The 12,459-nt window shown below is 51.4% G+C and overlaps 2 protein-coding genes across 7 annotated transcripts in view; one reads left to right on the plus strand and one right to left on the minus strand.

Moving 5' to 3' along the window:
• Positions 1 to 5,187: 5,187 nt before the first annotated feature.
• The window catches only part of atg16l1 (ATG16 autophagy related 16-like 1), a 15,759-nt gene continuing 8,487 nt past the window's right edge, over positions 5,188 to 12,459 (minus strand). For 3 of the 6 annotated variants that reach the window (XM_080493641.1, XM_080493643.1, XM_080493644.1), the window contains exons 9-20: positions 11,607 to 11,693; positions 11,453 to 11,512; positions 11,044 to 11,146; positions 10,846 to 10,951; positions 10,369 to 10,439; positions 9,960 to 10,031; positions 9,703 to 9,823; positions 9,007 to 9,112; positions 8,727 to 8,876; positions 6,781 to 6,828; positions 6,041 to 6,142; positions 5,190 to 5,476 (exon numbers count right to left, since the gene is read on the minus strand). In XM_080493641.1, the coding sequence (XP_080349767.1) occupies positions 5,383 to 5,476; positions 6,041 to 6,142; positions 6,781 to 6,828; positions 8,727 to 8,876; positions 9,007 to 9,112; positions 9,703 to 9,823; positions 9,960 to 10,031; positions 10,369 to 10,439; positions 10,846 to 10,951; positions 11,044 to 11,146; positions 11,453 to 11,512; positions 11,607 to 11,693 (1,120 nt within the window). In that variant the 3' untranslated portion in view covers positions 5,190 to 5,382. Of the gene's footprint in view, positions 5,477 to 6,040; positions 6,143 to 6,780; positions 6,829 to 8,726; positions 8,877 to 9,006; positions 9,113 to 9,702; positions 9,824 to 9,959; positions 10,032 to 10,368; positions 10,440 to 10,845; positions 10,952 to 11,043; positions 11,150 to 11,452; positions 11,513 to 11,606; positions 11,694 to 12,459 lie in introns of all 6 variants that reach the window. The other 3 variants (XM_080493639.1, XM_080493640.1, XM_080493642.1) reach the window with 2 other exon arrangements.
• Positions 11,829 to 12,459, plus strand: part of LOC308127987 (uncharacterized protein) — a gene marked incomplete at both ends in the record, with an annotated part of 1,035 nt that continues 404 nt past the window's right edge. Inside the window, 3 exon segments of the mRNA XM_080493655.1 lie at positions 11,829 to 11,990; positions 11,992 to 12,063; positions 12,359 to 12,414. Of these exon segments, the coding sequence (XP_080349781.1) occupies positions 11,829 to 11,990; positions 11,992 to 12,063; positions 12,359 to 12,414 (290 nt within the window).

Consider the following 12,459-nt stretch of genomic DNA (forward strand, 5'->3'; position numbering starts at 1 on the left):
TCGTGTGTGATTGTGTGTGATTGTGAGTGATTGTGAGTGATTGTGTTTGATTGTGAGTGATTGTGTGTGATTGTGAGTGATTGTGTTTGATTGTGAGTGATTGTGTTTGATTGTGAATGATTGTCAGTGATTGTGAGTGATTGTGTTTGATCGTGTGTGATTGTGAGTGATTGTCAGTGATTGTGTGTGATTGTCAGTGATTGTGAGTGATTGTGTTTGATCGTGTGTGATTGTGAGTGATTGTCAGTGATTGTGAATGATTGTCAGTGATTGTGAGTGATTGTGTTTGATCGTGTGTGATTGTGAGTGATTGTCAGTGATTGTGAGTGACTGTCAGTGATTGTGTGTGATTGTGAGTGATTGTGAGTGATCGTGTGTGATTGTGAGTGATTGTGTGTGATTGTGAGTGACTGTCAGTGATCGTGTGTGATTGTGAGTGATTGTGTGTGATTGTGTGTGATTGTCAGTGATTGTGTGTGATCGTGTGTGATTGTGAGTGACTGTCAGTGATTGTGTGTGATTGTGAGTGATTGTGAGTGATCGTGTGTGATTGTGAGTGATTGTGTGTGATTGTGAGTGACTGTCAGTGATCGTGTGTGATTGTCAGTGATTGTGAGTGATTGTGTTTGATCGTGTGTGATTGTGAGTGATTGTCAGTGATTGTGTGTGATTGTCAGTGATTGTGTGTGATTGTCAGTGATTGTGTGTGATTGTGAGTGATTGTCAGTGATCGTGTGTGATCGTGTGTGATTGTGTGTGATTGTGTGTGATTGTGAGTGATTGTGTGTGATTGTGAGTGACTGTCAGTGATCGTGTGTGATTGTGAGTGATTGTGTGTGATTGTGTGTTATTGTGTGTGATTGTGAGTGATTGTGAGTGATCGTGTGTGATTGTGTGTGATTGTGAGTGATTGTGTGTGATTGTGAGTGATCGTGTTTGATTGTGAGTGATTGTGTGTGATTGTGTTTGATCGTGTGTGATTGTGAGTGATTGTCAGTGATTGTGAGTGATTGTGTTTGATCGTGTGTGATTGTGAGTGATTGTCAGTGATTGTGTGTGATTGTCAGTGATTGTGTGTGATTGTGAATGATTGTCAGTGATTGTGAGTGATTGTGTTTGATCGTGTGTGATTGTGAGTGATTGTCAGTGATTGTGTGTGATTGTGTTTGATCGTGTGTGATTGTGAGTGACTGTCAGTGATTGTGTGTGATTGTGAGTGATTGTGAGTGATTGTGTGTGATTGTGAGTGACTGTCAGTGATCGTGTGTGATTGTGAGTGATTGTGTGTGATTGTGTGTGATTGTCAGTGATTGTGTGTGATCGTGTGTGATTGTGAGTGACTGTCAGTGATTGTGTGTGATTGTGAGTGGTTGTGAGTGATCGTGTGTGATTGTGAGTGATTGTGTGTGATTGTGAGTGACTGTCAGTGATCGTGTGTGATTGTCAGTGATTGTGTTTGATCGTGTGTGATTGTGAGTGATTGTCAGTGATTGTGTGTGATTGTCAGTGATTGTGTGTGATTGTGAGTGATTGTCAGTGATCGTGTGTGATTGTGTGTGATTGTGTGTGATTGTGAGTGATTGTGTGTGATTGTGAGTGATTGTGAGTGATTGTGTGTGATTGTGAGTGACTGTCAGTGATCGTGTGTTATTGTGAGTGATTGTGTGTGATCGTGTGTGATTGTGTGTGATTGTGTGTGATTGTGAGTGATTGTGTGTGATTGTGAGTGACTGTCAGTGATCGTGTGTGATTGTGAGTGATTGTGTGTGATTGTGTGTTATTGTGTGTGATTGTGAGTGACTGTCAGTGATCGTGTGTGATTGTGAGTGATCGTGTGTGATTGTGTGTGATTGTGAGTGATTGTGTGTGATTGTGAGTGATCGTGTTTGATTGTGAGTGATTGTGTGTGATTGTGAATGATTGTCAGTGATTGTGAGTGATTGTGTTTGATCGTGTGTGATTGTGAGTGATTGTCAGTGATTGTGTGTGATTGTGTTTGATCGTGTGTGATCGTGTGTGATTGTGAGTGATTGTCAGTGATTGTGTGTGATTGTGAGTGATTGTCAGTGATCGTGTGTGATTGTGTGTGATTGTGAGTGATTGTGAGTGATTGTGAGTAGGGATGGGAATCGAAAACCGGTTCTGACTGAGAACCGGTTCCAGTAGATCAATTCCATGGGAATCGTGCACCTTAAATGTGTTTGATTCTTCTTAACGATTCATTTCCAGCGCGACGTGAAGTCGCGCTGCGGTACGTAGCATGACGTAGCATGACGTAGCATGACGTAGCATGACGTAGCATGACGTAGCATGACGTCACACTGCGATGCAGAGCTCCTCCAACCAGGAGAAAAGATGGAGGAAGAAGGTCTGAAGTGGGAGACGATAAAGGACTAGATAATAGGAGACGGTGATACATGTTCCTCTCACCACGTCCTGAATCCACAGAGTCCACAGCCTGTCCTCACAGTCTGTCCCCACAGTCTGTCCCAACAGCCTGTCCCCACAGTCTGTCCTCACAGTCTGTCCTCACAGCCTGTCCCCACAGCCTGTCCCCACAGCCTGTCCCAACAGCCTGTCCCCACAGTCTGTCCTCACAGTCTGTCCTCACAGCCTGTCCCCACAGCCTGTCCCCACAGTCTGTCCTCACAGCCTGTCCTCACAGTCTGTCCTCACAGTTTGTCCCCACAGTCTGTCCCCACAGTCTGTCCTCACAGTCTGTCCTCACAGCCTGTCCCCACAGCCTGTCCCCACAGTCTGTCCTCACAGTTTGTCCCCACAGTCTGTCCTCACAGCCTGTCCCCACAGTCTGTCCTCACAGTCTGTCCCCACAGCCTGTCCTCACAGAAACAAGGTCCAAGTTTAAAAAAAAAAAAGTTCTGGGTTCAAATCCCATCAGGAGCCTTTCTGTGTGGAGTTCTCATGTTCTCTCCCTCCGTGTGCTGGTTCTACTCCGGGTTACTCTGATAGTCAGAGCAACCTGCACCATGACTCCCTGAGCTACACCCCCGGCCTCCACCATCTCCTCTAGAGCGACACCCTCCGGCCTCCATCACCTCCTCCTGAGCTACACCCCCGGCCTCCACCATCTCCTCTAGAGCGACACCCTCCGGCCTCCATCACCTCCCCAGAGCACCACCCTGTGTGGCTGCTGAAGACGGTCCATTTGGTGACGAAATGTCCTCTCTGAGGACTAATGAGGGACTTTTAATAAATGAACTCCATCAGTCTGTCCCGTGTGTGAATGTGTCCTCCAACGAGCCGACAGCATAGACATATGCTAGTAGATCTTTACTATAGTGTGAGCCCCTAGTTGTCACAGTAGTAAACGCTCTACTAGAGTATGTCTACTGTGTAGACATACACAATCTACTAGAGGTCCTAGAGGTCTACTACTGTATGTCTATGTATTAGATCATTCTGTGTTGAATATCTCCTCACAAAAAGCACCAACACAACATGTAAACAGGATCCCTGCAGACCGAGAGAACGTTCCTCCTGCTACGTCACTTCCTCATTCCTCTCCAGGCTCCGCCCCCCAGAGAGGCTTCACTTGTCAACAGCACAAAATATGAAAAAGGGTAAATTCCAGGGGGCAAAGAAGGCAAATACACACTGACTGTTGTTTTTTAGAATTCAAGTTTCATGTTTGGAAAAAATTTAATTGTTCCTTCTGGTGCAGAAGATTGTAAAACTACTTTTTCCCTTCAAAACAAAACTCAGGAATCGTTAGAATTTATAAAATCTTATCAATTCCCACCCGAGTAATCTACCTGTTCATTCAACTTTAAAAAATAAAATCGTTAGAATTGATAATTGAATCGTTAAACAGAATTGGAATCAGAAAAATCAAATCAACTCTCCTCCCTAATTGTGAGAGATTGTGTGACTGTTATAGTGTGATAGTGATCGAGATAGTGTGTGATAGTGATCGAGTGTGATAGTGATCGAGTGTGATAGTGATCGAGTGTGATAGTGATCAAGTGTGATAGTGATCGAGTGTGATAGTGATCAAGTGTGATCGTGATCAAGTGTGATAGTGATCGAGTGTGATAGTGATCATGTGTGATAGTGATCAAGTGTGATAGTGATCGAGTGTGATAGTGATCAAGTGTGATAGTGATCGAGTGTGATAGTGATCAAGTGTGATCGTGATCAAGTGTGATAGTGATCGAGTGTGATAGTGATCAAGTGTGATCGTGTGTGATAGTGATCGAGTGTGATAGTGTGTGATAGTGATCGTGTGTGATAGTGATAGTGTGTGATAGTGATCATGTGTGATAGTGATAGTGTGTGATAGTGATCGAGTGTGATAGTGATCGTGTGTGATAGTGATCGTGTGTGATAGTGATCGATAGTGATAGTGATCGAGTGTGATAGTGATCGAGTGGGATAGTGATCGTGTGTGATAGTGATCGTGTGTGATAATGATCGAGTGTGATAGTGATCGAGTGTGATAGTGTGTGATAGTGATCGAGTGTGATAGTGTGTGATAGTGATCGTGTGTGATAGTGATCGAGTGTGATAGTGATCGAGTGTGATAGTGATCGTGTGTGATAGTGATCGAGTGTGATAGTGTGTGATAGTGATCGAGTGTGATAGTGTGTGATAGTGATCGTGTGTGATAGTGATCGAGTGTGATAGTGATCGTGTGTGATAGTGATCGAGTGTGATAGTGATCGAGTGTGATAGTGAGTGTGTGAGACTTTGGATGTAATATTGTGAATAAAATGTGTAATTGAAATGGAGAGCCCCGGCAGAGTAACTCCTCCACTAAGTCAGGAGTTAATGAGGCGCTCAGTTCAATGAACCTGTTGAAAGGGTTTCCATGGAAACAGTCACAGCAGCACAACTCCTCCAGTGTCTCCAAGGTAACACTGTCAGCCATCTTTGACCAGGTGACACTGATATTAAATGTACCTGGTTCACGTCATGGAACCTCCTACACAGTGTGTGTGTGTGTGTGTGTGTGTGTGTGTGTGTGTGTGTGTGTGTGTGTGTGTGTGTGTGTGTGTGTGTGTGTGTGTGTGTGTGTGTGTGTGTCTGTCCTCGGCGGCTGAGAGGATTACTTCCTGTCAGACTCAGCAGTGCGAGTGCTGACTGCAGCAAGAAGAGACGCACACCAAACTCTTGGTCTCCATGGAGACGGAGTCCCCAACAGTGTAGAAAAAGCAGAAACATACGGATGTAATCACATTACAATCAGTACTCAGAAGTACTCAGACTTTATTGGGTGAGTGACAGCCACGGACTGAAACTTGACAAGTAAAAAAAAAACAAGAACTGTCCATCACAATCAGACACCATGTCTTCATCTGTCTCCGAGCGTGGGCCACCTTCATCATCATCATCTTCTTCATGAGGACAGAGTCTCCGCCCATCTCACATGTCTGACCAGAGGACGGCCCGGCTGCTCTTCTCCACACTGGCAACGAACGTCCCCGAGTCAGACCAGGTCACCGAGTTAATGGCCGAGCTAGAGAGAGACAGAGAGAGAGAGAGAGAGAGAGAGAGAGAGAGAGAGACAGAGACAGAGAGAGAGAGAGAGAGAGAGAGAGAGAGAGAGAGAGACAGAGAGAGAGAGAGAGAGAGAGAGAGAGAGAGAGAGAGAGAGACAGAGAGAGAGAGAGAGAGAGAGAGAGACAGAGAGAGAGAGAGAGAGAGAGAGAGAGAGAGAGAGAGAGACCAGGTCACCGAGTTAATGGCTGAGGAAGTAGTTTCAGTCACTGAGTATCAACGTCCAACCTTCCTTTATTTCTAAAATCCTACAGGAAGTAGTTTCAGTCACTGTGTTTATGTTTCCTGCCGGTTTTAGCTTCACCATAGCACACTCAAAATATCAAAGTTATTTATCATCTTCTCATGGCCACTTCCATGCTGGTCTCATCTGGTCCATGAGGACTGCACCGGTCTGGACCAGACTACACCGGTCTGAATTTAAATGACCGGAGCAACACGTTGGTGTGTTGGTAAAGAAGTAGATCACCGAGGCCCGTTTTCATGACAACCACTTCAGACTGTATCCTCCGTCTGTCCTCACCTGTGGCTCCGGTCCAGAGTCCGGTCCAGTTTTCCCGTTAGGACGTTCCAGACGTAGAGCGCTCCGTCAGCAGACCCCCCGGACACGTAACTGCCGTCAGGACTGAAAAACAGTGTACTGGATGTCACCTGTACTGGAGGTCACCTGGACTGAAGGTCACCTGGACTGAAGGTCACCTGGACTGAAGGTCACCTGGACTGGGGGTCACCTGTACTGGAGGTCACCTGGACTGAAGGTCACCTGGACTGGGGGTCACCTGGACTGGAGGTCACCTGGACTGAAGGTCACCTGTACTGGAGGTCACCTGGACTGAAGGTCACCTGGACTGGGGGTCACCTGTACTGGAGGTCACCTGTACTGAAGGTCACCTGTACTGGAGGTCACCTGTACTGGAGGTCACCTGGACTGGGGGTCACCTGTACTGGAGGTCACCTGGACTGAAGGTCACCTGGACTGAAGGTCACCTGGACTGGGGTCACCTGTACTGGAGGTCACCTGGACTGAAGGTCACCTGGACTGGGGGTCACCTGTACTGAAGGTCACCTGTACTGAAGGTAACCTGTACTGGAGGTCACTTGGACTGAAGGTCACCTGTACTGGAGGTCACCTGGACTGGGGGTCACCTGTACTAGAGGTAACCTGTACTGGAGGTCACCTGTACTGGAGGTCACCTGGACTGGAGGTCACCTGGACTGGGGGTCACCTGGACTGGGGGTCACGTGCTCCACGGGAGGACTCACCTGAATGTCACCCGGGTCCAGTCTGCTCCACACTTGAAGCCGTGAGCGCTGAAACAGAGAACGGGTCAGTTAGAACATGAACCTGGATTGGTGGCGGGACGGCGGCGTGGTATGGCGGGACGGCGGCGTGGTGGGACGGCGGCATGGTGGGGTGGTGGGACGGCGGCGTGGCGGGACGGTGGCGTGGCGGGACGGTGGTGTGGTGGGATGGCGGCGTGGTGGGACGGTGGCGTGGCGGGACGGTGGCGTGGTATGGCGGGACGGCGGGGTGGTGGGACGGTGGCGTGGTATGGCGGGATGGCGGGGTGGTGGGACGGCGGGGTGGTATGGCGGGATGTCGGGGTGGTGGGACGGTGGCGTGGTATGGCGGGATGGCGGGGTGGTGGGACGGCGGGGTGGTATGGCGGGATGTCGGGGTGGTGGGACGGCGGGGTGGTATGGCGGGACTGCGGCGTGGTGGGACGGTGGCGTGGTATGGCGGGACGGCGGGGTGGTGGGACGGCGGCGTGGTATGGCGGGACGGTGGCGTGGTATGGCGGGACGGCGGCGTGGCGGGATGTAAAGCTGAACAATTTTGGAAAATTATCCGATTGCGATTTTTTTCCTCAATATTGTGATTTAATATGTGATTATTTTTTCAAAGTACTCTTCTCATGTATTTCTCAACAAACAAGCAATAAATGAATGTGTATTATAATAAACAATATCAGATTTATTCTACATGAATTATTCTTTCTTATAGGCTCGGCTCAGGTTAAGATAAAGTAGAATGAAGCATGTATTAATATGAAAGACAGATTATTTATCTTCTACTTCAATTACAGTAGTAAACTTACTAAATACTGTGACTTGCAGTTTTGACCAAGTGCTGGTCCATTGTGCTGATCAAAGCCCTAAACCAGGCTGGGTCACTCTACTAATGCAGGCTGGACATTAAAGATCAAAGTATCTTTGTTCCAGGTGGACAATGTGGGGGTCTGAGTGACGTCATCATCTCATAATAAACTAGTTCTATCTTTAGAACCTCAGAATCACTTTATTGATTCCTGGGGAAACACAAATGATTGGGACTATTTCCAGGGAGTTTAGCGTGGAGTAGGACGCAGCTTCATGGAGGTGTGAATCTCCTGCTGACAGCCTGGAGGAGCTGCTGCTCATTGTTCTGATGCCGCGGTCAGCGCCGTTCTCCTCCCAGAGCTGGAGGCTGAAAACGGTGACGTCTGTTGACAAAGCGACCGCCTCGCTGTACAACTGCTTTCCTAGCATCCACGTTGCTGCGTTGCTTTGCTAACATCCACGTTGCTGCGTTGCTTTGCTAACATCCACGTTGCTGCGTTGCTTTGTGGTGTTGTGAGACTAAAATCCCTCCAAACAGCAACATGTTGCCATGAAAAGTTGGATAGCACAGTGCTACTTCCCTAGCCTGCTCGCTGGCTGCAAACTGTGGACTGGATTTCCTGCCTCATTCCTCCTGGTCTCATTGAGACCCGCCTCCCTTCAGGAAATCCAGTCCACAGTTTGCAGCCAGCGAGCAGAGCAGCAGCAGGGAAACACTGGGGATCATTTCAGCACCATGAAGCAGACCAGGATCATGGATCAGACCAGGATCATGGATCAGACCAGGATCATGGAGCAGACCAGGATCATGGAGCAGGAACCTCTGATCAGTGATATATCAGAACCCAATCCTGGATCGGGCAAGGCAGGGAGATGACACGCGCAGGACACGCAAGTCGTCACGTGACTAGATGACGTGAGCAGTCGAATCGCAGCCCTTGCGAATAGAAAATCCAGTTTTATCATATAGCGATATTATCGCAAATGCAATTAATCGTTCAGCCCTAGTGGGACGATGCTGTGGAGGCGTGGTGGGACGATGCTGTGGAGGCGTGGTGGGACGATGCTGTGGAGGCGTGGTGGGACGGCACGGTGACGGGTGAACTGACCTGAAGGTCTGGCGCACGGCGTTAGTTCGCAGGTCGATGATCTTCAGCAGATCGTCTCTGGAGCAGCTCAGCAGCTCTGTTCGGTCGTGGTTTAGGTCCAGAGACGTTACTCGGCCCTGCAGTTCCAGCTCCCGTACGATGGTCTCCGCCCTGAGGGACACCAGGACCCCATCAGGTCTGAGAGATATCAGAACCCCTACCAGAACCCCTGCCAGAACCTTATCAGGACCCCCACCAGAACCTGAGAGACACCAGGACCGTCAGACCCTCATGGACTCACCTGATGTCCCAAAAACGGACTTTCTTGTCAAAGTGTCCGCTCATGACGCACTGCTCCGTGCACACAATGTCGTTGCAACTGGAGCCTGCGAACACCGTCTTCATACCTGCACAGGTGAGGAGGAGGAGTCAGCCGACCAGCCACTCAACCAGCCGCCACTCAACCAGCCGCCACGCAACCAGCCGCCACTCAACCAGCCGCCACGCAACCAGCCGCCACGCAACCAGCCGCCACTCAACCAGCCGCCACTCAACCAGCCGCCACTCAACCAGCCGCCACTCAACAAGCCGCCAGTCAACCAGCCAACCAGTCGCCACTCAACCAGCCGCCACTCAACCAGCCGCCACTCAACAAGCCGCCAGTCAACCAGCCGCCACTCAACCAGCCGCCACTCAACCAGCCGCCACTCAACAAGCCGCCACTCAACAAGCCGCCAGTCAACCAGCCGCCACTCAACAAGCCGCCAGTCAACCAGCCAACCAGTCGCCACTCAACCAGCCGCCACTCAACCAGCCGCCACTCAACAAGCCGCCAGTCAACCAGCCAACCAGTCAACCAGCCAACCAGTCAACCAGCCAACCAGTCAACCAGCCGCCACTCAACCAGCCGCCACTCAACCAGCCGCCACTCAACCAGCCGCCACTCGTAAACTGTCAGCCAATCGGCTGTGAGCTCTGCTCCCCGCCCTGCACTTACACACTTTGCTGCGGAGGTCCCATAGTTTGAGCGTGCGGTCGTAGCTCCCGGACACGATGCGGGCGTTGTCCAGCAGGAAGCGGGCGGACAGAACCTTCCCGCTGTGACCCGTCAGTGTGTGCTGAGGACAGGTGAGACGGGGGAGAGCGTAAGACGGGGAAGAGAGTGAGACAGGGGAGAGGGTACGAAGGGGGAGAAGGCACGATGGGGGAGATGACTCGTCATGTGACTAACCTGACACACAGACTCAGACTCACCCTCAGTCTGTAGTCGTCCACCGTCCAAATACGACTGGCAAAGTCGTTGGAGGCAGCCAGGAGGTAGGAGCCCTGAAGGTGGAGCAGGTCCAGAGGATCCAGGAGGACAGAGTGAGAGGATGGGACCGAGAGAGAGAGGACAGGACAGAGAGAGAGAGGACAGGACAGAAGGAGAGGACAGGACAGGACAGAAGGAGAGGACAGGGCAGAGAGAGAGGGGACAGACAGAGAGGACAGGACAGAGAGAGAGAGGACAGGACAGAGAGAGAGAGGACAGGACAGAGAGAGAGAGGACAGGACAGAAGGAGAGGACAGGGCAGAGAGAGAGGACAGAGAGAGAAGAACAAGAGGACAGGACAAAGAGAGAGAGGACAGGACAGGGCTGCAGTCCCATTGCATGACAACTCACCGCGCTGTCGAAGTCGATACTGGTGATTCCAGCGTTGCTGCCGGTCAGAGCTCCTTTTGGCTCACAGCGACCTGGAGAGAGACAGGGGACGATGAGGACACACAGACAGAAGATGATGAGGACAGACAGAGGACAATGAGGACAGATCTGGTCTGTGATTGGGCGATGCGACGAAGGTCTCAGGTTGAAAACTTGAGATCAGCCCCCCTCCCCCTCCTCGGCCCCACGCTCCGTGCTGATTGGTTCTGTTGGATGTCACTCACACAGAGGCTGCTGCTCTGAGAGCAGCCTCGCCGTGATGTCACTTCCTGTGTGTCAGCAGCTGCTGGACCACCATGCAGCACTAGAGCACGATGGGACAAGACAGCAGGGCTGCTGGGAGTCAGGGGGCCGCAGGAGAGGATTGTGGGTAATCAGACCTTTTACTGTTCATCACTGACCTTCATCACATCTGACCAGCTGCAGAGTCAAACTCACCAGCGACCACCTCCCACAGTTTGACCCGACGGTCCATCCCCCCTGTTGCTAGGAGACGAGAGCCAGGACTGAACCTCACTGCATTGACTTCACCGTCATGAGCTTCCTACACACACACACACACACACACACAGTATGGAGGAGCTGTAGGGGGTGTGGGGGAACCATGAGGGGTGTGGGGGGGCTGGGAGGACTCACAAAGGCGTGCAGCGCGGTGGAGGGGACCCGGACCTCAGCACAGGCTCCACCCGGGGGCTCAGTGCTCTCTGGAGACGAGCTCAGAGAGTTGGCAGGTCGACGCCTGCTGGGAAGAACAGCACAGGATCAGGATCACCCAGGCCTCCAGGACCAGGACAAGGACCAGGTCTGGCAAAACCGAGGTCCACCACAGATTGACACCAAATTCAAAATCCCGATGAGACAGACAGGGGTAGACAGAGACAGATGCAGAAGGAAAGAGACAGACGGGGCATGGAGACAGATGGGGGTGGACAGAGACAGATAAGGGGACAAAGACAGATGAAGCGGGAAAGAGACAGACGGGGCACGGAGGCTGACAGGGGAGACAGATAGGGGGACAGAGACACACAGGGAAAGGTCCACCTACCCGAAGATATTGGAGATGGAGTCGAGGAGACCACCAGGAGGCTGCTGGGACATTTTCTTGCTGTACAGAAACACACAGTGACTCTGAGGACAGGGGGCGTGGCTTTGGAGGAGCGGCGGTGTTAATTGGCTGACACGGACATGTACGCCCTCACCTGGGAGTCCTGCTGAGCGTCCTACTAGGAGACGTTTCTCCTCCTCCCTTCCCTCCATCATCAGTCAACACCTCAATGTCCTCGTCCCTGACAGGAGACAGCGTCACCACCACCACCAGACTCCCTCCCTCGTTCACTCCCTCCCTCCGTAATTCACTCCCTCCCTCCATCATTCAGTCCCTCCCTCCCTCCGTCCCTCCGTCATCCAGTCCCTCCCTCCCTCTCTCCATCATTCAGTCCCTCCCTCCCTCCCTCCATCATTCAGTCCCTCCCTCCCTCCGTCCGTCCGTCATTCACTCCCTCCCTCCCTCCGTCATCCAGTCCCTCCCTCCCTCTCTCCATCATTCAGTCCCTCCCTCCCTCCCTCCATCATTCAGTCCCTCCCTCCCTCCCTCCATCATTCAGTCCCTCCCTCCCTCCCTCCCTCCCTCCCTCCCTCCATCATTCTGTCCCTCCCTCTCTCCATCATTCAGTCCCTCCCTCCCTCCATCATTCAGTCCCTCCCTCCCTCCGTCATCCAGTCCCTCCCTCCCTCCATCATTCAGTCCCTCCCTCCCTCCATCATTCAGTCCCTCCCTCTCTCCGTCATCCAGTCCCTCCCTCCCTCCATCATTCAGTCCCTCCCTCTCTCCATCATTCAGTCCCTCCCTCCCTCCCTCCATCATTCAGTCCCTCCCTCCATCATTCAGTCCCTCCCTCCCTCCCTCCATCATTCAGTCCCTCCCTCCCTCCGTCATTCAGTCCCTCCCTCTCTCCATCATTCAGTCCCTCCCTCTCTCCATCATTCAGTCCCTCCCTCCCTCCCTCCGTCATTCAGTCCCTCCCTCCCTCCATCATTCAGTCCCTCCCTCTC

Source organism: Lipophrys pholis (assembly GCF_963383615.2).
Source record: "Lipophrys pholis genome assembly, contig: SCAFFOLD_46, whole genome shotgun sequence".
NCBI lineage: Eukaryota > Metazoa > Chordata > Actinopteri > Blenniiformes > Blenniidae > Lipophrys > Lipophrys pholis.